Below are 27,493 nucleotides of genomic sequence, written 5' to 3'. Positions count from 1 at the left end.
CCCCATCCACAGGGCACGAGTGGTCACTTAATGGTTTGTTTAGCATGAAAATGGAGCGACGCCTGAGACAGGAGTAAAGGAATTTTCTCATGGAAGAATGGCATTGCATCCCTCCAATAGAGTTCCAGAAACTTGTAGAATCTATGCCAAGGCACATTGAAGCTGTTCTGTCAGCTCGTGGTGGCCCAACACCCCACTACAACGCTTTACGTTGGTGTTTCCTCTATTTTGGCAGTTACCTTTATGTAGCTATGTGGTGGAACTCCTGCTCTCGCTAATCTGATCATGTTCAATCAGTGATTATTTCAAGGAGGGAAGGAAGAACAAATGTGTTGTAAAAGTATTCTATCAGATCTGTGGTAATGTAGGAAAGGAACGGAAGCTGGTCAAGCCCATTAGGACACAGCCTGGACAATACTCTCACAATCACTAGACATGCACCACTGCTTACATTCCTTAAAAGCAATCACACACACACACACACACACACACACACACACACACACACACACACACACACACACACACACACACACACACACACACACACACACACACACACACACACACACACACACGCTAGTGTCTGTGAGAGCCAGGGGAGTAAGGTGTGACAGGAGTGCACAGAGTGACTGGGTCTAAAGCTTCACCCATGGTGGACCGGGCTACGGTGCATGCTGCCCCACTGCATGTCTCTGGCAGGGATGGCACACACCTATACTACTCATAGACACATAAGTTAAACACACCCAGACATACATGGACACTGACCTACACACACATAGACACACACACAACAGTACATAGCCTAATAAATACATGCACATAGGCTTGTGTTGCAATGCCATAGTGAACATGCTCTTGATGGGAGCTGAATGTGCCTACTGCCAAGCCCTCTCTAACCCAGAACCCTTCCCTTGGTAGAGGGTTGAAGGACCATGCACATCATAGGACAGTGAGCATCACTAACATAGTTTACAGTAATCAAATAGGACAGTGAGCATCACACACATAGTTTACAGTAATCAAATAGGACAGTGAGCATCACACACATAGTTTACAGTAATCAAATAGGACAGTGAGCATCACACACATAGTTTACAGTGATCAAGTACAGTTTTATTTCTGTAGTGGTTTTTACAAATGCTTTCACCATTAAGTGTGTAATAATTTGAGCAAGACGAAGTCGTATGATTTGCCCTATGAATATGGAGTTATAGTAATGCTATCACTATTAAATCAACATTAGAACTTTGTAACAATTATATTTCAAAATATCATCAATATATTTGCAATTTGTCCTTCAACTCAGAACCCCATTCCCCCTTCCCTTTCTCTGACTGTGACGCAAAAAAAGGTTGGCTTCAATTCCATGTAAATACTGTTATTTCAGGAGGGGACTTGAAATTCAGGAGTCTTCTTAAAGCAACCGTGGACAATTTTCAATTTTATTAATTAAATGTTGTCTCATTTTATCCCCTGAATTGAGTGAACTGAAATGGAATCGAACCTGACTTTATAGTGTCACAGGACTAAAACGAGCCAATCCCTTGTGGAGGAGAGCTGTCAGCTTTGCTGCGTTGCGTTGACACGTGGTTAACTTGCTGTGATCTAGCTAGCTCCATATTGTGCGGTGGTGCGTTTGCCTTGAGGATCAGTGCATTTGGTTGTATTTACAATAAAAACGGTTCCCTGCACCCACTACCACTACTCCTACTACTACTACTATCTACTACTACTACTACTACTAACTACTACTACTACCAACTACTACTACTGCTGCTACTATTACTACTACTATTACTATTTACTACTACTACTACTGCTAGTACTGCTACTACTACTACTACTACTCATACTACTGCTACTACTACCACTACTACTCAAATCAAATCCAATTTAATTTGTCACATGCGGCAAGTATCCTCATGTGGGGGGCAGCAGGTAGCCTAGTGGTTAGAGTGTTGGGCCAGTTACCGAAAGGTTGCAGTTAACCCACGGTTCCCGGGTAGGCCGTCATTGTAAATAAGAATTTGTTCTTAACTGACTTGCCTAGTTAAATAAAGGTTAAATAAATACAATTAAAATTAAAAACATGCACTGAATACCGTGAAATGCTTACTTACAAGCCCTTGACCAACAATGCTGTTCAAATAGAGTTAAGAAAATATTTACTAAATAAACTAAAGTAAAAAAAATAAAAATAAGTAAAGAAAATTACATAACAATAAAGAGGCTATATACAGGGGGTACTGGTACCGAGTCAATGTGCGGGAGTACAGGTTAGTTGAGGTAATTGTGAATGTTGCCCTGTTTAAAGGTCTTACTCAAATCAGCTGCGGAAAGTATGATCCCACAGTTGTCTGGAACATCTGGTGCTCTCAGTCATGCTTCAGTGTTGCTTAACTCAAAGCGAGCATAAAAGGCATTTAGCTCGTCTGGTAGGCTCGCGTAACTGGGCAGCTTGCGGCTGGGTTTCCCTTTGTAGTCTGTAATATTTTTCAAGCCCTGTCACATCCGATGAGCATCAGAGCCGGTGTAGTAGGATTCAATTTTGTACTTCCACTTTGCCTGTTTGATGGTTCGTTTGAGGGCATAGCGGGGATTTCTTATAAGCGTCTGGATAAGTGTCCCGCTCCTTGAAAGCGGCAGCTCTAGCCTTTAGCTCAGTGCGGATGTTGCCTGTAATCCTTGGCTTCTGATTGGGAAATGTACGTACGGTCACTGTGGGGATGTCGTCGTCGATGCACTTATTGATGAAGCTGGAGACTAAGGTGTACTCCTCAATGCCATTGGATGAATCCCGGAACATATTCCAGTCTGTGCTAGTAAAACAGTCCTGTAGCGTATCATCCACATCATCTGACCACTTCCTTATTGAGCGAGTGACTGGTACTTCCTGCTTTAGTTTTTGCTTGTAAGCAGGAATCAGGAGGATAGAATTATGGTCAGATTTGCCAAATGGATGGCGAGGGAGAGCTTTCTATGCATCTCTGTGTGTGGAGTAAAGGTGGTCTAGAGTTTTTTTCCTCTGGTTGTACATTTAACATGCTGGTAGAAATTAGGTTAAACCGTTTTAAGTTTGCCTGCTTTAAAGTCCCCGGCCACTAGGAGCGCCGCTTCTGGATGAGCATTTTCTTTTTTGCTTATGGCCTTATACAGCTCGCTGAGTGTGGTCTTAGTGCCAGCATCAGTTTGTGATGGTAAATAGACAGCTACGAATAAAATAGATGAGAACTCTCTTGGTAGATAGTGTGGTCTACTGCTTATCACGAGGTATTCTATCTCAGGCGTGCACTACCTTGAGACTTCTTTAATATTAGACATCGCGCACCAGCAGTTATTGACAAGTATACACCTCCGCCCCTCGTCTTACCAAACGTAGCTGCTCTGTCCTGCCAATGCATGGAGAATCCATCCAGCTCTATATTATACGTTTCGTCATTCAGCCACGCCTCGGTGAAACATAAGATATTATAGTTTTAATGTGCCGTTGGTAGGATAGTCTTAATCTTAGATTGTCCCGTTTGTTTTCCAATGATTGCATGCTGACCAATAATATGGAGGGTAGCGGTGGTTTATCTACTTTTCGGCAAATTCTTACAAGGCACCTTGCCCTCCTCCCCCTTTTCTCTGTCTTTTCTTCACACTGATGACGGGGATTTGGGCATTGTCTTGACAAAGCAGAAAAAATCTTTCTTCAGTTCGAGGTGAGTAATCGTTGTACTGATGTCTAGAAGCTCTTTTTGGTCATTAGAGACGGTAGCAACAAATTATGTACAAAATGAGTTACAAACAATGAGAAAAAAAAAATAGCACAGTTGATTAGGAGCCATCCCCTCCTGCGCCATTAAATCTGAGCATTGTGGGGACCTACTACTACTACTACAAACTACTACTATTACTACTACCACTACTACCAGCTACAAACTACTTCGACTACTACTACCACTACTACCAACTACTACTACTACTTCAAGCTACTACTACTACTAATACTAGTACTACTACTACCACCACTACAACCAACTACTACTACTACAAACTAGTACTACTACTACTATTACTACAAACTACTACTACTACTACCAGTACTACCAACTATTACTACTACTTCAAGCTACTACTACTACTACTAATACTAGTACTACTACTACCACCACTTCAACCAACTACTACTACTACTACAAACTAGTACTACTACTACTACGTTGTACCTACTGCTACTACTTACTGCCCCAATTGGTTGACAATGGTTAGGTTTTGAAAACATATGATTTTCCTTTCCCCTACATCGATTCCCTTCTTCTAACTCCTTGGATATGCCCGAGCCTGTTACAAGCCTTGCATTTTTTTGGTTTGGTTTGCATTTGATTCCAGTTCTGTTTGGTTGCTTTTCTGTTGGTTTTGAATCTTCCTCAGTTTGGTTTTGAACTTTTCCCCTGCTTTTATGGTTTGGTTTGTTTTAAGACAGGAAATAGTTATCTAACATTGCATGGCAAGTGATAAGCTTCTCCTCTCTACCCTGTACCTCCTTTTCTCCACACTTCTCTCCCTCTATTTGTCTCTGCCTCTTTCTTTCCATCCCTCTCTTCCCCCTTTTTCCATCTATCCTTCTTTCTACCCCTCACCCCTCCCATTTCTCTCTTTCTACCTCTATGTCTTTCTCTCTCTCTCTCTTTCTCTCTCTCTCTCTCTCTCTCTCTCTCTCTCTCGCTCTCTCTCTTACTCGTGTGTCTGGTCATACTGTGGGTGTTGTAGAATAACTTCATCAACTTGAGTTTCCTGAGACTGTTCAGGGCTGCCAGGCTCATCAAACTGCTCCGGCAGGGAGAAACCATCCGCATCCTGCTCTGGACCTTTGTTCAATCCTTCAAGGTAATGCCACACACACACACACACACACACACACACACACACACACACACACTGAGAGAGAGAGAGAGAGAGAGAGAGAGAGAGAGAGATAAGCTTCATGGGGACCTATGAGAATACACCCACACAGACCCTAGTAGTTGCATTGTGGAGACCTATGACAGAATACACACACAAAACCAGAGGGGTGGACTCGAGTCACATGACAGGAATTCGAGTCAGGTTTAAGTCACAGATTTGATGACTTGAGAGTCAACTTCATAGAAAATAAAACAACTTGAGACTTGACTTCGACTTGGAGCCTCAAGACTTGGAATTTGACTTAGACTTGAGACTGATAACTTATCTGGCCAGGTTTTGTAATGTTTGGTCACTTGTTCTGTGTCACGCATTCAGTATCGCACTTGCTACAACAACAAAAAAGATTTGCTAGTGAAATGCACACTCGTCCATCTGATTGTACCAGCAAACCGTCAATCAACACAGGTTGTGTGAGCTATAGTAGCACACTGAGAAGGTTTTTGTGTGAAACTGAAATGGAAAAATTACAGACTACCGTTTGTATTTTATATTCATACCCTTGGTTATTCGAACTGGTCACTATCCTAAGCCTATGGCATTGCACCAAATGATTGTAATCTGTGCTTCAGTTCCCAAAAATTGAGCGTCCTGACTGTTAACCAAAGACCAGTCATCAACATTGCGCTCAAAGGCAGGCGCACATATCCAGATTAGTGACCAGAAAGAAATAACTTAATTTTTCTACTTACATTAATCAATCTGCTACAGGCTCATCTTTGAAAAATGAAGGAGAGCCGCACGCACATCTAGGAGATCAGATGCAAAAACATTTTTATGTCCAACGTTTCGACAGACAAGCTGTCTTCATCAGGGTACAGACTCATCTTTGCCAGAACAATAGGCTGATCATTTCATTGATAATTTTCATATTTCAGATAGGCCAAGTTTAGGTGGATTATATAGTTGAAGTCGGAAGTTTACATACACCTTATCCAATTACATTTAAACTCAGTTTTTCACAATTCCTATTTAATCCTAGTAATCATTCCCTGTCTTAGGTCAGTTAGGATCACCACTTTATTTTAAGAATGTGAAATGCCAGAATAATAGTAGAGAATGATTTATTTCAGCTTTTATTTCTTTCATCACATTTCCAGTCGGTTTACATACACTCAATTAGTATTTGGTCACATTGCATTTAAATAGTTTAACTTGGGTCAAACGTTTCAGGTAGCTTTCCACAAGCTTCCCACAATAAGTTGGGTGAATTTTGGCCCATTCCTCCTGACAGAGCTGGTGTAACTGAGTCAGGTTTGTAGGCCTCTTTGCTCGCACACACTTTTGCAGTTCTGCCCACAAATTTTCTATGGGATTGAGGTCAGGGTTTGTGATGGCCACTCTAAAACCTTGACTTTGTTGTCCTTGAGCCATTTTGCCACAACTTTGGAAATATGCTTGGGGTCATTGTCCATTTGGAAGACCCATTTGCAACCAAGCTTTAACTTCCTGACTGATGTCTTGAGATGTTGCTTCGATATATCCACATAATTTCCCTCCCTCATGATGCCACCTATTTTGTGAAGTGCACCAGTCCCTTTTGTAGCAAAGCACCCTCACAATTTGTGTTCTTCAGCTTGCAAGCCTCACCCTTTTTCCTCCAAACATAACAATGGTCATTATGTCCAAACAGTTCTATTTTTGTTTCATCAGACCAGAGGACATTTCTCCAAAAAGTACTATCTTTGTCCCCATGTGAATTGCAAACCGTAGTCTGGCTTTTTTTATGGCGGTTTTGGAGCAGGTGTCACGCCCTGACCATAGTTTGCTTTGTATGTTTATATGTTTTGTTTGGTCAGGGTGTGATCTGAGTGGGCATTCTATGTTGTATGTCTAGTTTGTCTGTTTCTGTGTTTGGCCTGATATGGTTCTCAATCAGAGGCAGGTGTTAGTCATTGTCTCTGATTGGGAACCATATTTAGGTAGCCTGTTTTGTCATTGTGGGTTGTGGGTGATTGTCTATGTGTAGTGTTTGTGTCAGCACGATTATTCATTTCGTATATAGCGTCACGGTCGTTGTTCATTTATTGTTTTGTTCAGTTTACTTCGTGTTTTCGTCTTCAATTAAAATTATGCATTCACACCACGCTGCGCTTTGGTCCGCTTCTTACGACGATCGTGACAGAATCACCCACCACAAAAGGACCAAGTGGCGTGGTAACCGGCAGCAGCAGCGGCCGAAATTTCAGGACTCCTGTACATGGGATGAGATTTTAAACGGAGAAGGACCCTGGGCAGAGGCTGGGGAATATCGCCGCCCCAAAGCAGAGCTGGTGGCAGCAAAAGCTGAGCGGCGGCAATATGAGGAGGCAGCACGGCAAAAGCTGAGCGGCAGCAATATGAGGAGGCAGCACGGCAAAAGCTGAGCGGCAGCAATATGAGGAGGCAGCACGGCAGTGCAACAGGTACGAGAGGCAGCCCCCCAAATTGTTTTAGGGGGAGCACACGGGGAGTGTGGCTAAGCCAGGTAGCAGACCTGCGCTCACTCCTCGTGCTTATTATAAGCAGCGCGTTACTGGTCAGGCACCGTGTTATGCGGTTAAGCGCATGGTGTCGCCAGTACGTGCCCATAGCCCGGTGCGCTATAGGGCAGCCCCCTGAAAGTGTCATGCGAGGGTGGGCATCCAGCCAGGGCGTATGGTGCCTGCTCAGCGTTTCTGGTCACCGGTACGCCGTTTCGGTCCAGGGTATCCTGCCCCGGCTCTGCGTACTGTGTCTCCGGGGCGCTGGGAGGGTGCAGTGCGTCCTATGCCTGCGCTCCGCTCGTTCAGGGCAAATGTGGGAGTGGAGCCTAAGGGACAGGTGCGTGTAGGAGGCACTAGATCTCCAGTGTTTACCCACAGCCCGGTTCAACCTGTGCCTGCACTCTGGAGGGTCCGGGCTAGAGTAGTTATCCAGCCTGGGGGAGTGGTGCCAAGGCTGCGCACCAGAGCTCCAGTGCCCCCCCACAGCCCGGTCCTTCAGGTGCCTCCTCCTAACACCAAGCCTCCTGGAAGTCTCCCCAGCCTGGTGGGTCCTGTGGCAGCCCCACGCACCAGGCTGTCTCTCTGTCTCCTCCCTACAGGTGCTCCCGTCTGTCCAACGCCGCCTGAGCCGCCCGTCTCTCCAGTGCTGCTAGAGTCTCCCGTCTGTCCTGAGCTGCTAGAGTCTCCCGTCTGTCCTGAGCTGCTAGAGTCTCCCGTCTGTCCTGAGCTGCTAGAGTCTCCCGTCTGTCCTGAGCTGCTAGAGTCTCCCGTCTGTCCTGAGCTGCTAGAGTCTCCCGTCTGTCCTGAGCTGCTAGAGTCTCCCGTCTGTCCTGAGCTGCTAGAGTCTCCCGTCTGTCCTGAGCTGCTAGAGTCTCCCGTCTGTCCTGAGCTGCTAGAGTCTCCCGTCTGTCCTGAGCTGCTAGTCTCCCGTCTGTCTGGAGCTGCTAGCGCCGCCAGTCTGTCCTGAGCCGTCAGTCAGCCAGGAGCTGCCAGAGCCGTCAGTCAGCCAGGAGCTGCCAGAGCCGCCAGCCAGCCAGGAGCTGCCAGAGCCGCCAGCCAGCCAGGATCCGCCAGCCAGCCAGGAGCCGCCAGAGCCGTCAGCCAGCCAGGAGCCGTCAGAGCCGTCAGCCAGCCAGGAACCGCCAGAGCCGTCAGCCAGTCCTGAGCTACCCTTCAGTCCGGAGCTGCCCCTCAGTCCGGAGCTGCCCCTCAGTCCGGAGCTGCCCCTCAGTCCGGAGCTGCCCCTCAGTCCAGTGGGGCCCTTTAGTAGGGTTGCCAGTCCTAGGTTGGCGGCGAGGGTCGCCGTTCCTAGGGGGCCACAGAAGCGGACTAAGACAATGGTGGAGTGGGTTCCACGTCCAGCGCCAGAGCCGCCACCGCGGACAGATACCCACCCAGACCCTCCCCTATAGGTTCAGGTTTTGCGGCCAGAGTCCGCACCTTGGTGGGGGGGGGGGTACTGTCACGCCCTGACCATAGTTTGCTTTGTATGTTTATGTTTTGTTTGGTCAGGGTGTGATCTGAGTGGGCATTCTATGTTGTATGTCTAGTTTGTCTGTTTCTGTGTTTGGCCTGATATGGTTCTCAATCAGAGGCAGGTGTTAGTCATTGTCTCTGATTTGGAAGCATATTTAGGTAGCCTGTTTTGTCATTGTGGGTTGTGGGTGATTGTCTATGTGTAGTGTTTGTGTCAATACGATTATTCATTTCGTATATAGCGTCACGGTCGTTGTTCATTTATTGTTTTGTTCAGTTTACTTCGTGTTTTCGTCATCCATTAAAATGATGCATTCACACCACGCTGCGCTTTGGTCCGCTTCTTACGACGATCGTGACAGCAGGGTCTTCTTCCTTGCTGGGTTATGTCGATATAGGACTCGTTTTACTGTGGATATAGATACTTTTGTACCTGTTTCCTCCAGCATCTTCACAAGGTCCTTTGCTGTTGTTCTGGGATTGATTTGCACTTTTTGCACCAAAGTACCTTCATCTCTAGGAGACAGAACGCGTCTCCTTCCTGAGCGGTATGACGGCTGCATGGTCCCATGGTGTTTATACTTGCGTACAGACGTACCTTCAGGCGTTTTGAAATTGCTCCCAAGGATGAACCAGACTTGTGGAGGTCTACATTTTTTTTCTGAGGTCTTGGCTGATTTCTTTTGATTTTCCCATGATGTCAAGCAAAGAGGCACTGAGTTTGAAGGTAGGCCTTGAAATACATCCACAGGTACATCTCCAGTTGACTCAAATTATGTCAATTAGCCTATCAGAAGTTTCTAAAGCCAAGACATAATTTTCTGGAATATTCCAAGCTGTTTAAAGGCACAGTCAACTTAGTGTATGTAAACTTCTGAACCACTGGAATTGTGATACAGTGAATTGTAAGTGAAATAATCTGTATGCAAACAATTGCTGGAAAAATTCCTTGTGTCATGCACAAGGTAGATCTCCTAACCGACTTGCCAAAACTATAGTTTGTTAACAAGAAATGTGTGTAGTAGTTTAAAAACAAGTGTAAATCTCAGTTTATTTCTGTATCTTGCGTTTTGAAAATGAATCACCTGTGAGCATGTGCATGTGTGTACATGGGGGGTCGCAAGCTTTGAACCACTCCTTTTTGGGAGTCGCGGGTCAAAAAGAGAACTGGTCACTGAATGGTTTGATGAGCTAGCGAAAGGATTGCCGGCTTGCTGTACAGCTATATCATCTGCTGTACAGCTATATCATCTGCTGTACAGCTATATCATCTGTTGTACAGCTATATCATCTGTTGGACAGCTATATAATCTGCTGTACAGCTATATCATCTGTTGTACAGCTATATCTGTTGTACAGCTATATCATCTGTTGTACAGCTATATCATCTGTTGTACAGCCATATAATCCACATCAAATTGTAGGGAGAGAGGATTGACATATATAAATATGCAGCTCCAAAAATTGTGGTGATCAGGAATATTACTTTGCATGCTCACCAGCAATGGGGCATCAAGCAACATTTACTAGCATAGGTTTACTGGTATTTTTTTACTGGTATGTCAAAATTGCTTGAAATTGAATAAATAAAAATGAAGCTTGGATTTGGAATTTGTTGTTAAAATCAATTATTACGCAATCAAAATGTTGTAGACAAAATAAGGAAAAGAGATGTCTGGTAGCCACAAGATTTTGTGACCTTAGGAGTATATGGCTCTATCTGCACTAAGCAAAGTTCTGAGATATTGAGCATCAGTTTTTACATCCCAGATCTCAGATGTCACTTGTGCTCCCTCTCCGGCCTCTAGGTCACCAGGCTGCTTGTTAGGCGCATATTGACAGTCACCTGGACACCATCACCTTCTTGATTACCTGCTCTATATAAGTCACTCCCTTTGGTTTCTTCCCGAGTCGTCATTGTTCCTGTTAATTTTTGTATTAAAAAATTCACTCCCTGAACTTTCTTCCCGACTCAGCGTACATCGTTACAGAAGGACGACTCGTCAAGGGGAAGCACCAGGGAGTGTTTTCTTTTGTTTGTTTTTGTGTTGGGGGTGATGTCGAGTCCTGGTGTTCGAGCCGGAGCTACCTGGGAGGCCTCAGCCGGTTTGTAGGCTTCCATGCCTCAGCGGGTTTGATAGGTTCCCATGCCTCAGCTGGTTTGTAGGCGTCCATGCCTCAGTGGGTTTGATAGGCTTCCATACCTCAGCGGGTTTGATAGGCTCCCATGCCTCAGCCGATTTGTAGGCTTCCATGCCTCAGTGGGTTTGATAGGTTCCCATGCCTCAGTCGGTTTGTAGGCTTCCATGCCTCAGCCGGTTTGTAGGCTTCCATGCCTCAGCGGGTTTGATAGGCTTCCATGCCTCAGTGGGTTTGATAGGCTCCCATGCCTCAGCGGGTTTGATAGGCTTCCATGCCTCAGTGGGTTTGATAGGCTCCCATGCCCACGGCTCATCAGGTTCACTCCTCAGCCGGTTTGTCAGGTTTCTGCTCCTCAGCGGAGGCGACCAGTCCGCTCCGGATCCCCGGCATTGTCCCTGTGGTTGGCGTCCTGCGGCTGAAGCCGAACGCACCGGGGAGGAGGTACTGTCACGTATGCTCTCTCTCCGGCACTCTAGGTCGTCATGCTCCCACACCTCAGCCGGATTGATAGGTTCCCGCGCCTTAGCAGAGGTGACCAGTTTCCTCCTGATCCCCGGGATCGTTATATTGGTCGACATCCTGCGGCTGGAGCCGCACGTCGGGGAGGGGGTACTGTCACGTGCTCCCTCGCCGGCCTCTAGGTCACCAGGCTGCTTGTTAGGGTGCACACCTGTCACCAGCGTTATGCTCATAATGACACTCACCTGGACTCCATCACCTCCTTGACTACCTGCCCTTTATGTCACTCCGTTTGGTTCCTTCCCCAGTCGTCATTGTTTCTGTTCCCGTTTCATGTCTGTGCATGGTTTGTTTCTTGTTTTGTTCATTTATTAATTAAATATATTCACTCCCTGAACTTGCTTCCCGACTCTCATACATCGCTCCATCCAAAGTGTTTTCTAGTGAGTTCTTTTTAGGGGTGTGCATTAGAAGATAAGCTTATGGTTCTGAAATGTTAATGTATGTTCAGCCATAAGGTTCTTTTTGACACCTCTAAATTAGACATATTCAGTTCTTACGACTGTAGCTATTTGAATACATAAATGATCTAATTTGTATTTTACCAAAATAGTCAGAACACATCAAATACATTAAGACATACATTATGATCATTAGACAAATGACTGTCATCACTGAACAACGATGTGACCTCACAGAATTGTATAGTTTACATGTTTTCACTTAAAATGTACTTTTTCAAAAATATACAAACATATGAAGAACCATCTAAAGATCTATTATATGTGACTAACTCATTTCTGACATGTCAGATAGAACCTTATAGTTCCAAGGCCAGGATTTGTTGTTGGAACAAGTCGTTGCATGTATAGATTTGTTTACCTGACTTGTGACTTGACTCGACTTTCCCTTAGAATGCACAACTTGGGCTGGACCCGAGACTCGACCTGTTCTTTCTGGGACTCGACTTAAGACATGGAACTTGGCACTTGAGACTTGCTCATGAATCGAATAATAGTGACTTGGGCCCACCTCTGCACAAAACCTACTTAGCAGCATTGTGGGGACCTATGACAGAATACACACACACACACACACTGAATAGTACTCCAGCTCTTTATGTCTGTTTAGGCGCTGCCGTACGTGTGCCTGCTTATCGGCATGCTGTTCTTCATCTATGCCATCATCGGGATGCAGGTGAGTAGAGACACGAAGAAAAACAAGTCAAAATGAATGGTCATTTTTACAGATCAACATGAACTTTATAAAAAGCATCCAGGGAAAGTGACACTTGCCTGCCATAGGGACGTGTGTGAGGTTGTGCATTCTCCCATATTACCTAGGATGCTGACACTTTGTTGTTTTGTCAGCTGTTTGGGAACATAGGGATGGAGGAGGAGGAAGGGAGCGCCATCAACGAACACAACAACTTCAGGACTTTCTTCCAAGCTCTCATGCTGCTCTTCAGGTGTGTGTGGTTGTGCGTGTTTACATTTGTGCGTGCCTGTGTGTACAGTACATGCATACGTGTGTCTCCAACGGGTGTGTATTTGTATAGGAGTGCCACGGGCGAGGCGTGGCATGACATCATGCTGTCGTGTCTTGGAGGGAAGCTCTGTGATCCTCTGGCAGGGAACACTGAACCAGAGTGTGGCAGCCAGTTTGCCTACCTCTACTTTGTGTCCTTCATCTTCTTCTGCTCCTTCCTGGTGAGAAGCACTAGCTGTCTGTCTTTCTCTATTCCCCTTTTAGTCATATTTTCCCCCTTAGTTTCGGTTATAGGATTGCAAAATTCCCTAAATCCTAGTTGGAGGATTCCCGGAATCAGGAGGGAATAAGTAGGAACTCCAGAGTAGTCCAACCACACTGCAAAACCAGATACGTTCTGGCTACTCAAACATTTTTAGGAAACCGATTAACTAAAAAAGTGAAGTTAAGAGAGTTAAATAGCTGAAGTTAGCAGTACTACCTTCATATGTGTAATACAAATGCATTTTTTTGTAAGGTATTCTTAAATGCAACGCTCCCACTAAGCCATGCCTCCAATAATTTCCCAGTGTGCCTGGCCTTTTCGATTGAATTGTAGAGTTACCACCCATGACTGTATTTGTTACTGTAATGACAGAGACATGGTTGTTGAATTCGTTAATTTTCAAGCCTTTGGTCTTCACCAAGAGTTCCTAGACGAATATTATCATTATTATTGAACCATTACATGTATCATAAGGCCTTATACAGTGGCCTGAAACTCTTAGTTTACAGGCCACATCAGTCATGCAAGTAGGTTTGCAAAATTCCACAAACTTTCCCCAAAAAGTTTCCAGTAATCCAAAAATGTGCAACCCTAACTGTAAATCACATTATGCTGGCTTGCAAAGTGATGTGTAATTCCTATTGGGATTTAGTCAGCGTTAGACTATCCAACAGTTGAAATGTGTATTCACCCACAACCTGCATTCATATTGACTGCCAGGGTTAAGAACTGTTATGACTTCTATGAATGGTGAGTGGAGGAGTCAAGCGCAGAGAGCAGGTAATTCCGTACGTGGATCATTTATTCCAAAGACAGCGGAGACACGGACATGCAAAACACAAGGGCGCATGAAACAACCCGTCCAAAATACACAGGACTAAAACTGTCCGGAAAAATAGAGATCACACTAATACACCAGATAACAGAGAACAAGCCCGCACAAATATACCCAGCGGGCCTAGTGCCCTTAAATAGCCTACAAACAAACACTAACTTAAAACAGGTGTACCCAATTAGACCCAACTTACAGAAACAAACGGAAAGGGAATCGATGGCAGCTAATAGGCCGGCGACGACGACCGCCGAGCGCCGCCCGAACAGGAAGAGGCACCATCTTCGGCGGGATTCGTGACAAGAACAGTGGGAAACGACCTAAGCCATTTAAACTGGAACAACCATTTCAGTAACAAGTGCAAACATGAAGTGATTGGATTAGAAACAATTATGTTTATATTTTTGTAGCATAACATTTAATCAATCAATCACTCAATGTACATGCAAAAACACAGATATTAAAAACAATTCCAAAAAAATCTAACTGCAGTAGAGCATGCTAGGGAAAATGTTCATTTGTTATCATATTTTTTAAACATTTAGTTGGTGTGACTTCTAATTTACTTTTGAGTCAGTACCACATAAACATGTTAAGTAATAATGACTTTTTAATAAGTACAACTTAGTATTTGAGTTAAAAATGCCTTGAGGTTTACAGCGCAGGATTTCCCGAAAACCAGGGTATTTATTTTGCAACCCTAGTCTGTTATAAGTGCACACTTGCTTGGCTGACATAATACTGTGTAATAATGTGGCTGTTTGTGTTTTTAGATGCTGAATCTGTTTGTGGCTGTCATCATGGACAACTTTGAGTACCTGACCAGAGACTCCTCCATCCTCGGCCCACATCATCTAGACGAGTATGTCAGGATATGGGCTGAATATGACCAAGCAGCTTGGTGAGTGACACACATGAACACATCACATAGAAACACACACACACACACACACACACACACACACACACACATCTTACACATCACATCAGCACCTCATGATAAACACTCATATACTGAACACTTATAATCTGGGAGATTTAAAAACACACAAACACACATACATACAATGGTTTCTTGTTGTTTTAATGTGTTTACTTTTTCAGAGGTAGACATCACCTCTCATGTCTGTGTATCTCTGAGCGTTAACTCCTCCTGGACTGTACAGTAACCTAAACACTTCTAACGTGTCCTCAGGCTAGGCTCTAGTTCAACCCTGGCACGAGATCTCATTAGCCTGTGGTAAAACTGATCTAAGTCCAGTCTTTGGGAACATCAGATGAAAAGAGTGGGAGTCTGGGAGCTGTACAGTAACCATGAAGTAAATTACTCCATAGTTATAAAGGACAAGAGTCATAAAGGATATAAAGGCCAAGTCTCCTGTAGTTGAACTGATCCCAAATCAGTCTAAAGAACCCACACAAGACAGCAGCTGTAGGTGGGATCATGGATCTGAGCAGTAACCTTCTCAGTGATCCAGTTATCCCTCCCTCCCTGTGCCCTCTCCCTCTCTGTGTCTGGTTCAGACCCCCACCCCACCTTCACCCCCTCTGGAATCTGCATACTGCCAAAACTTACTGTGGCAACAAACCTCCCCTTTACTGTACTGTATATTCAACCCCAGTGGAACCTGAAACACGCTAAGTTTCCTAGTATCTGTATTCCAATGCCTGTCATCCTTCTGCTGTCCTGTAGTCTGCAATGTAGAGGGAGAGAAGAAGAGGACGGAGAGAGATTGAGGGAAGGAGGTAGAGACACAGTAGTGGGGGAAGGGAAATTGAGAGAGAGAATGAGAACGACTGAGATGGGTAGGAATATCAAAGTAATCAGAATTAAAAGGTCTTGTTAACATGGTGAATTGAGATAAAGACAGGCATGGAAGAAAACAAGGAGGATTTTCTGGAGAGAAGAGAGGGAGGGAGGGAGGGAGGGAGGGAGGGAGGGAGGGAGGGAAGGAAGGAGGGAGGGGGGAACAGAACATCTATGGGGAGATGGGCCTCTGTATGACAAGTGGCTATTACACATTAGGCCATTTAGCATTCACATGCATTTCTAGTTAATGAGCTATTCCTTAATTATACTCCACACACAACCAATTACTGGCACACACCACTGCTGGCAGAGAGGGGGAAGGGAATGAATGAGGGGAATGAGAGAGAGATGGGGATGGGTTCTATTAGGAAGAGGAATTGAGAGAGAGACATGGGGATGGGTATTGTTAGGAAGAGGAATTGAGAGATAGACATATAGATGGGGATGGGTTCTATTAGGAAGAGGAATTGAGAGAGACATGGGGATGGGTATTGTTAGGAAGAGGAATTGAGAGATAGACATATATAGGATGGGTTCTATTAGGAAGAGGAATTGAGAGAGACGGGGGATGAGTTCTATTAGGACGAGGAATTGAGAGAGACGGGGATGGGTATTATTAGGAAGAGGAATTGAGAGAGAGATGGGGGATGGGTTGTATTAGGAAGAGGAATTGAGAGAGAGATGGGGATGGGTTCTATTAGGAAGAGGAATTGAGAGAGAGACATGGGGATGGGTATTGTTAGGAAGAGGAATTGAGAGAGAGATCGGGGATGGGTTGTATTAGGAAGAGGAATTGAGAGAGAGATGGGGGATGGGTTGTATTAGGAAGAGGCATTGAGAGAGAGATGGGGGATGGGGGATGGGTTGTATTAGGAAGAGGAATTGAGAGATAGACATAGGATGGGTTCTATTAGGAAGAGGAATTGAGAGAGAGACAGGGAATGGGTTCTATTAGGAAGAGGAATGGAGAGAGAGATGGGGGATGGGGGATGGGTTGTATTAGGAAGAGGAATTGAGAGAGATGGGGGATGGGTTGTATTAGGAAGAGGAATTGAGAGAAACAGGGATGGGTTGTATTAGGAAAAGGAATTGAGAGAAACAGGGGATGGGTTGCATTAGGAAAACAGGAACGATAATAGACAGGAAGTGGTTAAACAGAGAAGGGATAGGCTGAGACAATGGTAGGAACAGGGAAAGAATGCAGTGTCATTGCAGAAGAAAAGCACTACAGCTCAAATGGGTGACGGGCAACAACAATGTGTGTGTGTGTGTGTGTGTGTGTGTGGTGTGTGTAGTATGTGTGTGCACACCGTACAGTAATTTTGCTGTTATGATATCTTGTTTCTTGTCAATCTTGTGCTCTTCTTTCTTCCCATTGTTCTCTCTTGTCGTATCTGTCCTCTACGTTTGTTCTAACTCCTCCTGTTCTTTTTGCAGCGGTCGCATTCATTATAAGGATATGTACAGTTTATTGCGAGTTATCGACCCGCCTCTTGGCTTAGGAAAGAAATGCCCCCATAGAGTGGCCTGCAAGGTTTGACTTCCACTACAAATCCTCAACCACACCTGCTACAGCATCCAAGAATGGAATGAGTGTCGCTTATCTGATCTGATTGGATTTCATTTTTGTTATACTTTCTCTCTTCTTCTTTATTTTGCCCATTTCTACTTGCATTCTGATCTGAGAGGAGAATGTGTAGGACAATGCAGACACCCAGACGAGCATGACGTTGTGCACCACTGAAATGAAAAATAAATAAAACACTTTTAAGAGTTTGATTGTGAAGAAAAAAAAAGAATTCTGATTGTTCCCCTTTGGTCATTTTTCTTTCTGTTGTTTTGCTTGCTGTTGAACCACGGCTAGGTGCGGTGCTAGACACACTGTGGGATCTGTAGCATTGCATTGTTCTTGGGGGGGAGGACAGAAACTGCATTGACACCCCACCCTCATCATGGTATTGCCCAGTCCCAGCAGTGGAGCTCAGTGCTTGCCTCTGAAGTCCTCTGCTCTTCTATGCAATCCCTCCCTTCCCACTTGCATAGAACTATATTTTACTTCTACTAAAAGTCTCCAACTCTACTCAACTCTGCTCCTCCTCCTCCCTATACCCCCCTCTTATCTTCTACAAGATATACACCCCCGCCCACTCAGACCAGTTCTACCCCCCCTCACCCCGCCCGCTCAGACCAGTTCTAGACAGCCTCACTGCGTCTCTCGCTCTCAAACCAGCCAAATAACTTTGTTTTTGTTTCTTTTTTCTCCTCTCTACTCTTTGCTTTGGTCTCTCTTTCGCTCTCATTCTCTATCTCTCTTTCTATCTGTGTCCCCCTCTTCTCTCTCTTTCTCCCCCTCTCTCTCTCTCTCACTCCCTCGCTCTCTCTCGCTCTCTCTCCCTCCCTCTTCTCCTTCTCTCTCTACCCTTCTCCCACCCCTACTCTCTTCTCTTATTCTCTCTGCTCTCTCTCCCTCTGGTTGGCTGTGGTTGGCTGTGGCTGTTCTGGCTGTGGCTGTGGGGGGCGGTGGCTGTGCTGCGCTGACATGCAGTGGCAGGATCAGTTGCAGGGATATGTATGACATGCTCAGGCATATGAGCCCTCCGCTAGGCCTGGGGAACAGGTGCCCGGCACGGGTGGCCTACAAGGTCAGGACCCCCTAGAACCAGGGGGCTTAGTGCCTCTTCCTCCGCTTTACTGTGTATCCGTAGTGTTGGTGTATTCTTCTCTATACATTTTGTTTCTGATATTTTGCTTTATCTCCATTTTCTTCTTCTCTTTTGTTATTTGATGGAGGGGAGCGCTGATGTCGTTGTGGGGAATGGGGAGGAGGGTAGGGGCGGGGGGCGGGGGGGTTAGGGTCAAGGGACAAAGGTCAGACAGGTTTATCCACAGGAAGGGGTGAATGGAGGGAACTTCTCAGCTCTTTTGCACCGTGTATACTGACGGAAACACACACACACCTCTAAACACACATATTATCAAACACAAACACCCACACGTTGTTTTTGCCAGTCAAAGCTTTACAAGAATCTGAGTAGAGTGCATAGTGGAATAGAATACATGAAATCAGCTGTGGTAACTATAGGAGCTTTGGCTAAAGTACTCTTCGGGGGTCTCAAACTTCCATATTGACTCTAAACAGGTGTGTACATTAGAGTGACCTCTTTAATGTATACTAGTGGAAAAATATTAAACATAGCTGGCAAAATAGTGTATACACACAGCTAAACACACATACACAGACAAAAACACATACATACACACACACCAGTATGCGTGTGCAGCCGGGCTTGGAAGGTCCGTAAGACTTCTGTCCTCTGAGTCGCTCCGTCCTGTGGATGGCGCTACTGCAAACACACACACACACAGGCACACACACGCACGCACAGGCACACACACACACACACACATACACACACACACACTCTGACACACAGGCACACACACACACACACACACACACACAGAGGAGCAGGTCTCTGTCTTTACTTGTCAGTAGTCCAACATATACAAATCAGGATGTATTTTCTGGGTAGAGGACAGAGAGTTGAATATAGTTTGTTGCCTATCTAGTTGGTTGTGTAGTTTGCTAACCAGTTAACTGTTATCATTGCCACAGAATAACGTCTAGCCTCTTTTTCGTAGTAGAATCTCTTCGGCCCTGTAGTAAAATCTGCAAGTTCCACCCGTCCCCGTTCTTCTGTCAATGCAGTTCTACTCTGTTTCCAGTTCCCTCCTCTTCACATGCTGTCTCCTCCCCTCCTCCTAACCTGCCACTCGCATGCCTGCCTCTTCACCCCCACCACCACACGGGCACTACCATTACTTCTCTCACACACTGTCATACACAGTCACACACACACACTCATGCCCGTTAAATACCCGTATATACCTGTGAAATCCTTCAGATATTCTAACACACACTCATATACCCAACTCATTTGGTTGTCACCAACCCTGGTCCTGGAGAACTAACAGTTCTCTGATTCAACTAATCAAGGTCTTGCTGATTAGCTGACTAACAGAATCAAAGACAGAAACCTGTCCTACACACCCTCTCTCTCAGACCAGGGATGAAAGTGACCACTGCTCTAATATAACCTCATACCCCCTATTATAAACCTTACAACACATTATGACACCCTTACGACACATGATGACACCCTTATGACACACACATGTCCCTTCGTAGGCAGATCGCTGTGAGCCTCAGGGGCAGCCAGCAGAACAGCCTGTAGGCACAGAAGATCTCGCTACTGCCAGAACTTACTGTCCCTCAAACCCTCCTTATCCTCACACCTGCTCTCCCTACCTGCATCTCTGCTAATCCTTACCTCTTCCTCGATCTCTAGCATCCCTCTCTCCGCGTCTCTCTCTCTCTTTCTATTCTTCTCTTTGCCGTTTCTCCATCTTTCTATTTCTCCTGATATTTCTCCCTGCCTCTCTCTCTCTCTCTGCATATCTGCATCTCTCTGCCTTTCTGTCCTCTGTTCATTCATTCCTATCAGCTCAGCTCATCTCTCCTCTCCCTGCCTTCATCTCTCTCTCTCTGCATACCTGCATCTCTCTGTCTTTCCGTCCTCTGTTCATTCATTCCTATCAGCTCAGCTCATCTCTCCTCTCCCTGCCTCTGCTTTATCCTCTCTTTTCTCTTCCTTCTTGTCCTCCCTCCATTTTGTCCCTCAGTCCTAACAGCCTCCCTCCTGAAGTGTCCCCTGTAATATAACCCCTCCTTCAGACTTTGACCTCTAACCTTTCATCCCCCACCACCTCCACCTACTGTGTCTGGGGGTAACCATAGCAGTCCAGTCTTTGAAAATACCTCTCTCCCCTTTCCCTGTGTAAACTGTCATCTCTAGGTGATGACCTTAGTTTGACATTAAAAACCCCCGGCCCCCCTTCTTGCCCTTCACCTGTCCCATATCCCCCACCCACCATCACTACTTACCGGCCCAATGAGAGAGGTCAAAACCCTCACACTTGACCTTCACCTCTGACCCACAGAATAATGTCCCCTGTATGTGTAGTGTTAAATTCTCACCTCAACTCTTCTCTGTTCTGTAGAGACAGACAGACAGACAGACAGTAGTCTTCAGGCAGGATGCTGTGTTACAGACTCGACCAGCTTGTGTGGTGGTAGATCTTTATTTTATTCTATCTCTTTCAACCTCTTTTTCTTATCACTCGCTGTTTATATCTCTGATGTCTTTTTTCTCTCTCATCCTCCAACCTCTTCTCAACCTCCAACTTCTCCCTTCTTTTGCTTTGAAAACGGTCTCTAAAATGCCAATCACAACCAACCCCCCCCTCTCTCTTTTCAATTATTTTCTGATAACGAGATGTATTTTTCCCCACCCCCTAACACTTATTGTATAGCCCTCCTCAGGCCTAAGGCAGCCTAACCTAGAACCTCAGCCCATCTTACCTTTTAAAAAATGGCTTGATCGGCTGAATTCTGTTCTCATGCTCACCTATTAACTCTGTCAGGCCCTGCACCCATTATTCATTGAGAGATCAGAGGATTTGAATAGAGCTTTACAGCTCTATTGTCTCTGTATGACAACAACAGCTCTTCATCTAATATATCTTATAGATGTAGCACATGTAGTTTCAGTGATGTCATATCCTCCTGCCAGTAACCACTACTAAACCCAAACCGATAAACATTATTGTATTATTAGACCACACAGAGGATGCTTTCTGTGTACGGCTGTGCCGCTGCTTGTCCTGTGAAGCATTATGTGTGTGCACTGCATGTTGCATGGGGGGGACAGGGGAGGATGGGGTATGTGTCACAGGGTTTTGGGGTAGGGGAGCGGTGTGCTTGGCATGGTCTTGCTGCATGTCTGGGATGTCGCCGTGACAACGGTTACTGCGAGCCTGTCTCACACACTCTAACGTCACGTCTGTGTGTGTTGTCTGTGCATGTGTGTGTGTGTTGGCTCGTGTCCATTTCTCTTATATTGACAAGACCAGAAGGTGGATAAAGGATAAATTAAAATTATGATGTTCCCCTCCCCCCGTCCCTCAGTTTTGGTTTATCGCTTTATGGCCTGGTCTCTGTTGAACTCTGTGAATCTCCAATCCGCTACCGGGAGCTCTGTTAGTGGCAGCCAGCTGTCTGCTCTTACTGATCTAGAATCAGATTAATATCCCATAATCCTGAACTAAACCATTCAAGGGGAAAACGCACAAAGCTGACATTGGATCAGAGTCTAACTTCATCCTAAACCCTCTATCAGAGAAGGCATAAATAATGCTGTGACACTACTGAACCTGTGAGGTCCTCCTAAGTAACACAACAACGACTGTTATTGTGGTGGCAGGGTAGCCTAGTGGTTAGAGTGTTGGACTAGTAGCCGAAGGTTGCAAGTTCAAACCCCGAGCTGACAGACAGAATCTGTCGTTCTGCCCCTGAACAGGTTCCTAGGCCGTCATTGACTTGCCTAGTAAAATAAATTCATATCTGTCTACAGACATGAACAAGTTAACATCAATAAGAGGAACCAACCAACTAATAGTAATTAATGTTAACCCTTTGGCTCTCACAGGCAGTAAAGAAATAATGGTATCATTTGCCACCGCCATGTTAACATCTTTTTGGTACTGACCTAATAACAACTCAGCTGCCAAACAGCTGCCATAACTGGTGTAGCAGTGCCAATGACACATTGTATAGTTGACAGACAGGCGTACAGAACCTGCTACAAAAAATGACAGAGCTCCCTTTCCTCCCCTTCCCCCTCACCCAACCCTCTCCCCAACCCCCTTTCCCTGTCTCCTCACCTGGAGGTTCAGAGCACACCTATACCTCCACTTCCTGGGGGGGGACCCTTTTTACTCACCCACCTTCCCCCGATTGTCTCTTTCCAACAGAGGCTGCTGCGGATGGACCTCCCGGTCGCCGACGACAACTCAGTCCACTTCAACTCCACTCTGATGGCCCTGATCCGCACGGCGCTGGACATCAAGATCGCCAAGGGTACGGAAGGTTTGGAACCCCTCTTTCCTGCTTGCCTTTTTCACCCTCCATTCCCCTGTTTCTTGTCTTCCCTAGAACAGAGCAGGGCAGTCTGCTACTGTAAGGTGGTTGTGTATCGTGTGTACCCTGCTGTCCCTGAGACCTACAGCGGTCCCTCTGCTTCTCCCACGGTGTCCTAAGTACAGCTCTTTTTCTATAGAGTTTGTATGGTTCTTATTAACCAATAGAATGTAATGTGTACTACCAGCCATACTGTCAGTGTAATAGGGTTTCAAATAGGCTACAGTTCTCTTTTTGTAGACTTTGTAGATATATGAAATGACAATCATATTTTCAATGTAATTAAGTCTCACTTTATTTGGTTGGCCCAATTAAAGTGAAGATGGCCAGACATGTAATGGCCATGTCTCTGTGTTACATGGCTCATCCACACTATACATTTAAACTGGGAGTCAAAGCTCACCTCTATTAACAAACACATTCTCTTGTGTCTGTGTGCTTGTGTGTGTTTTCATGTCTGTGCGTCAATTCTTACACCTCTATGGCTCTGCTGTGTATTTGTATTGATGTGAATGTGTGTGTTTATGTGTGTGTGTTGCTATTATATGTGTGTGTATACACTGGTGCGTGTATGTGTGTGCCTGCTTGTGTGTGTGCCTGCTTGTGTGTATGTGTGTGTGTGTGTGTGTGTCATTGCATGTGTGTAGGAGGTGTGGACAAACACCAGATGGATGCGGAGCTGAGGAAAGAGATGATGGCGATTTGGCCCAATCTCTCCCAGAAGACCCTGGACCTCTTAGTCACGCCACATAAGTGTAAGTTGCAGTGTGTTTGGACCGCGACGCGATGCCAGTGTCTGTCTACTTCTTCATGCCACCTGAGGACAGCTTCTCTCAACCAGTCTCCTTCACTGCTGCACCCTCTGATACAGCAGGCACAGCCCCCTACACACACACACACACACACACACACACTTATTATGTACACATAGACACATACCAACACACGCACACAGGATCCCATGATTCCCACCAGTCCAATCCTCGAAGACGACACACCTAATTTGGGATCTCCATCTCCAGCCTCCATACACCTCCACCAGCCCTAGCCCCATTTCCCTACAGCAGGCCATGTACCCCATCCCCCAGCCCCAGTCCCCACACACCCATATAGACCTCTTTTCTTTCACCCATATCACACCTCCACCCAATCTAACAACTGTACACAGCAGGCCTCATCCTAAAGTCCCAATGCAATACTTTCAACAGCCCATTCCACTGACTCCAGGCCTGTGCTGTAGGCCCAACATCACGCCTCCACCGGATCCAATACCAGCAGGCTGTCTGCCCAGCTCTGTGCCTGAGATCAGGGGGTGCCTCTCTATAGACCAACTCTCTATAGTAGTCTTTTCACTCCAGGGGTTTAGTTCATACAGTGCTACTGTAGGTCAGAACACTCCAGGGGTTTAGTTTATACAGTACTACTGTAGGTCAGAACACTCCAGGGGTTTAGTTTATACAGTACTACTGTAGGTCAGAACACTCCAGGGGTTTAGTTTATACAGTACTACTGTAGGTCAGAACACTCCAGGGGTTTAGTTCATACAGTACTACTGTAGGTCAGAACACTCCAGGGGTTTAGTTCATACAGTACTACTGTAGGTCAGAACACTCCAGGCGTTTAGTTCATACAGCACTACTGTAGGTCAGAACACTCCAGGGGTTTAGTTCATACAGTACTACTGTAGGTCAGGAGTTTAGTTCATACAGTACTACTGTAGATCAGAACACTCCAGGGGTTTAGTTTATACAGTATTACTGTAGGTCGAACACTCCAGGGGTTTAGTTTATACAGTACTACTGTAGGTCAGAACACTCCAGGGGTTTAGTTCATACAGTACTACTGTAGGTCAGAACATTTCGGAGAAATACATACAGGAGTAGTAGGAATGCACAAGTGCCAAAGCACTAGTTGCTATGTAGATATTAGATGTATTTTATATGAAAGGAAGCATGATTTACAGTATAGGTAAAGGCATCTGGGTCAGGTGTGTTATAGCTACTCACCAGATTGCTAATTGTACCACATTTTACCAAAATGCACAGGCTTCTGTGCCCTGCTAATAACGTTCAAACCAAATTGAAATAAAATGTGTGTCAATTTAGCATGCTGGTGAACGGTGTACAGAAATGGCCAATAGCATAATGCTGGTGAACACACTTTTTTGAACTGGACTTTAGGCCCTTTTATTGTGAAGATGTGATCTGCTGTAGAAACCTGGAAATGACTCTCTTTCAAAGACTGTTATTGCACTTATTTTCTTTTCTGATGCTCTGTTTTGTTTATGTGTTTGGAGACAACAAAGTACAAGGTCCAAATTGAACTTAGTACAACATGTCCACCTTCTATTGAGAAGTAGAGGGGGAACCATCGGTCCTGCCTCAGAATGCCAAAACAGCATCAAAACAGCCCCAGCAGTTCTGTTGGTACTGTCCAGTCCTCTACCAGGTCCCCCATCTACACAATGAAGTGGTCTTGAGTCTTGTCTTCTGATTGAAGACCACCAGTCAGTAGAAATACAGTTATGTCTAGAAAAGATGTAAAGAAAGAAAGACTACAGTTAACCAGAGAAAGAGAAAATGTGACACATGATAATTTTTTAGTCCGAGTCTGTTTGTGAAAAGACTATCAGCTCTGTGTTCGTGTATATGTGTGTATTTGCCAGTGTGAGTGTGTGTCTCTCTCTCTGTGTGCGTGCCTCGTCCCCTCTACTCCCATCCCTCTCGCTCAGGGTCCCATACGTAGTGGTCTAATCGTGCAGGGTAACTTGTCCCTCTCTCAGCAGCAACAGACCTGACGGTGGGGAAGATCTACGCTGCCATGATGATCATGGAGTACTACAGGCAGAGCAAGGCCAAGCGCTCTCAGGCGCGGCTAGAGGCGGAGCAGGTACAACTACTGTCCCTAGGAACCATCCCCAAACCTTCAGACCACGCAGACTGACTGAGGGCATAGTCGGACTGACTAGAAATACTGCTGTGCCGTTAGTACAGGGGTCAAAGCGGAGCTGTGACAACCCATACCCACGCCCACCCAGTCTTACTATAGCATTTACTTACTACGTTATTGTAAGGTCACTTGTTATCATTGACCTCACCTGGCTAAAGGTTAGAGGTCAAAGGTTAGAGGACCACTGCCATTGGGTTTACCCACTCTAGTCTTGCCTTTCTGTGTTCTTCCATCCTCCCTTCCTTCCTTCCTAACTCTCTCTGCAGTTAGTCGGTATAAAACTCTGTGAGGCCCTCTGGTGGACAAAGTATGTCATTGGTCCATGTTATATTACATTTTTACATAATATTATATTATTGCTAGAGCATCTATACAGAAAACCAGTAGATTATATTTCAAGCACAATTATATAATTCTGAATCACAATTATTTCTAAAGAAGAGGCACTTTTCTTGCTATAGAGAACCCTCTCAATCATCTTTGAATTGGTTTGGGTTGGGTGTCTTTGTCACAGCTCCGGATGGCGAAGACTGTACAACGTTAATGTACATTCTTCACCTAAGCTTGTTCTTCTTTATCCTCCCTTTCCCTGGCTGTGAATCCACTGCTGGTGGTGATGATGATGATGATGCTTGTCTTCCCAAGCCTTTTAGCCACACCCTGGCCTTGGACTGTTGCCCTACACCCTGGACTGTAGCATTGCACTGTAGCCCCCTATTCCCTGTTGACAGAGAGAATGCACATACAACCAATACAATGGATCTTGTGTTTACGTAGTCACATGTGATGCCACTGACGATAAAACGTTCAAATTGTAGCAGTATTTGTAACACAGTTACAGAAACATTTTAAGTGTAAAGTAAAAGATGACGTTTTAAATGACGGAGATGGTTTTATTTTGTTTTATTTGTATTTCTCACGCTCACACATACACGGTTTCCTATTTTACAGACAGAGTCCTACTCCTCCTCTCCTCCTACTCCTCCTCTCTCACTGCACTCGAAGCATGCCACTTTCCCTGCTCTGCTATGGCCACCTGCTACCACTCTCTATACACAACTCTCAACGCCATGTCAATTCCTCATGACTTCATTTCTGCCATCTGGCATTCCTTCCTTGTAGGATAGCACAAGGAAGAGGTTGGTCTTGAAGGGATAGTCACTAAATTCAAAGTTTAAACAGTGATCCTCTTTTTCTCTGACACATGATGTGAAGGGCGTGAGAGAGGCAGGATATTGAAAGATCTAGGAGTTAGTTGAGAGAGTCTGGCTCTGTCTGAGATTTTAAAAACTGACCTCAAGCCTGCCTTAGCCATGTGTATAGATATATACATGCTTCTTGAAGAGTTGGTTGGATGGGACCTACAGTATGAGTCAGGGGATAGTTTGATTGGATAAGTCACAGGAACGCCTCAGGAACATGATGGAGCTATCTAAGGAGTATACCATCTAAACAACTGTAGAAACCACCCTCTATCACCTGTCAAACTACAATGGAAGACTCATAAGACAAGCTGAGAAGACTCCAGAGTTGGTCGCCCAATACTTAGAGTCAAGTCATTGAACATTTGACCGTGGCCATGTCATATCCTTGGTCTTCATTCACAACCACAACC

General features: G+C 45.3%; 2 protein-coding genes across 27 annotated transcripts in view; one reads left to right on the top strand and one right to left on the bottom strand.

The window, feature by feature from the left end:
* Positions 1-27,493, top strand: part of cacna1aa (calcium voltage-gated channel subunit alpha1 Aa) — a 175,654-nt gene that overhangs the window by 122,941 nt on the left and 25,220 nt on the right. For 13 of the 26 annotated variants that reach the window (XM_090193918.1, XM_090193913.1, XM_090193928.1 and 10 more), the window contains 9 exons: positions 4,762-4,878; positions 12,627-12,692; positions 12,866-12,963; positions 13,054-13,204; positions 14,854-14,981; positions 17,328-17,424; positions 22,764-22,878; positions 23,577-23,684; positions 25,712-25,818. In XM_090193918.1, coding sequence (XP_090050044.1) covers positions 4,762-4,878; positions 12,627-12,692; positions 12,866-12,963; positions 13,054-13,204; positions 14,854-14,981; positions 17,328-17,424; positions 22,764-22,878; positions 23,577-23,684; positions 25,712-25,818 — 987 coding nt within the window. Of the gene's footprint in view, positions 1-4,761; positions 4,879-12,626; positions 12,693-12,865; positions 12,964-13,053; positions 13,205-14,853; positions 14,982-17,327; positions 17,425-18,435; positions 18,533-22,763; positions 22,879-23,576; positions 23,685-25,711; positions 25,819-27,493 lie in introns of all 26 variants that reach the window. The other 13 variants (XM_090193917.1, XM_090193925.1, XM_090193924.1 and 10 more) reach the window with 4 other exon arrangements.
* Positions 1-27,493, bottom strand: part of LOC110538722 (alkB homolog 7, RNA demethylase) — a 185,925-nt gene that overhangs the window by 144,723 nt on the left and 13,709 nt on the right. The window lies entirely within an intron of this gene.

The sequence above is a fragment of the Oncorhynchus mykiss genome, chromosome 12, assembly GCF_057628025.1.
Source record: "Oncorhynchus mykiss isolate SJ-2025 chromosome 12, ASM5762802v1, whole genome shotgun sequence".
NCBI lineage: Eukaryota > Metazoa > Chordata > Actinopteri > Salmoniformes > Salmonidae > Oncorhynchus > Oncorhynchus mykiss.
This window is presented reverse-complemented; position numbering and strand designations above follow the sequence as displayed.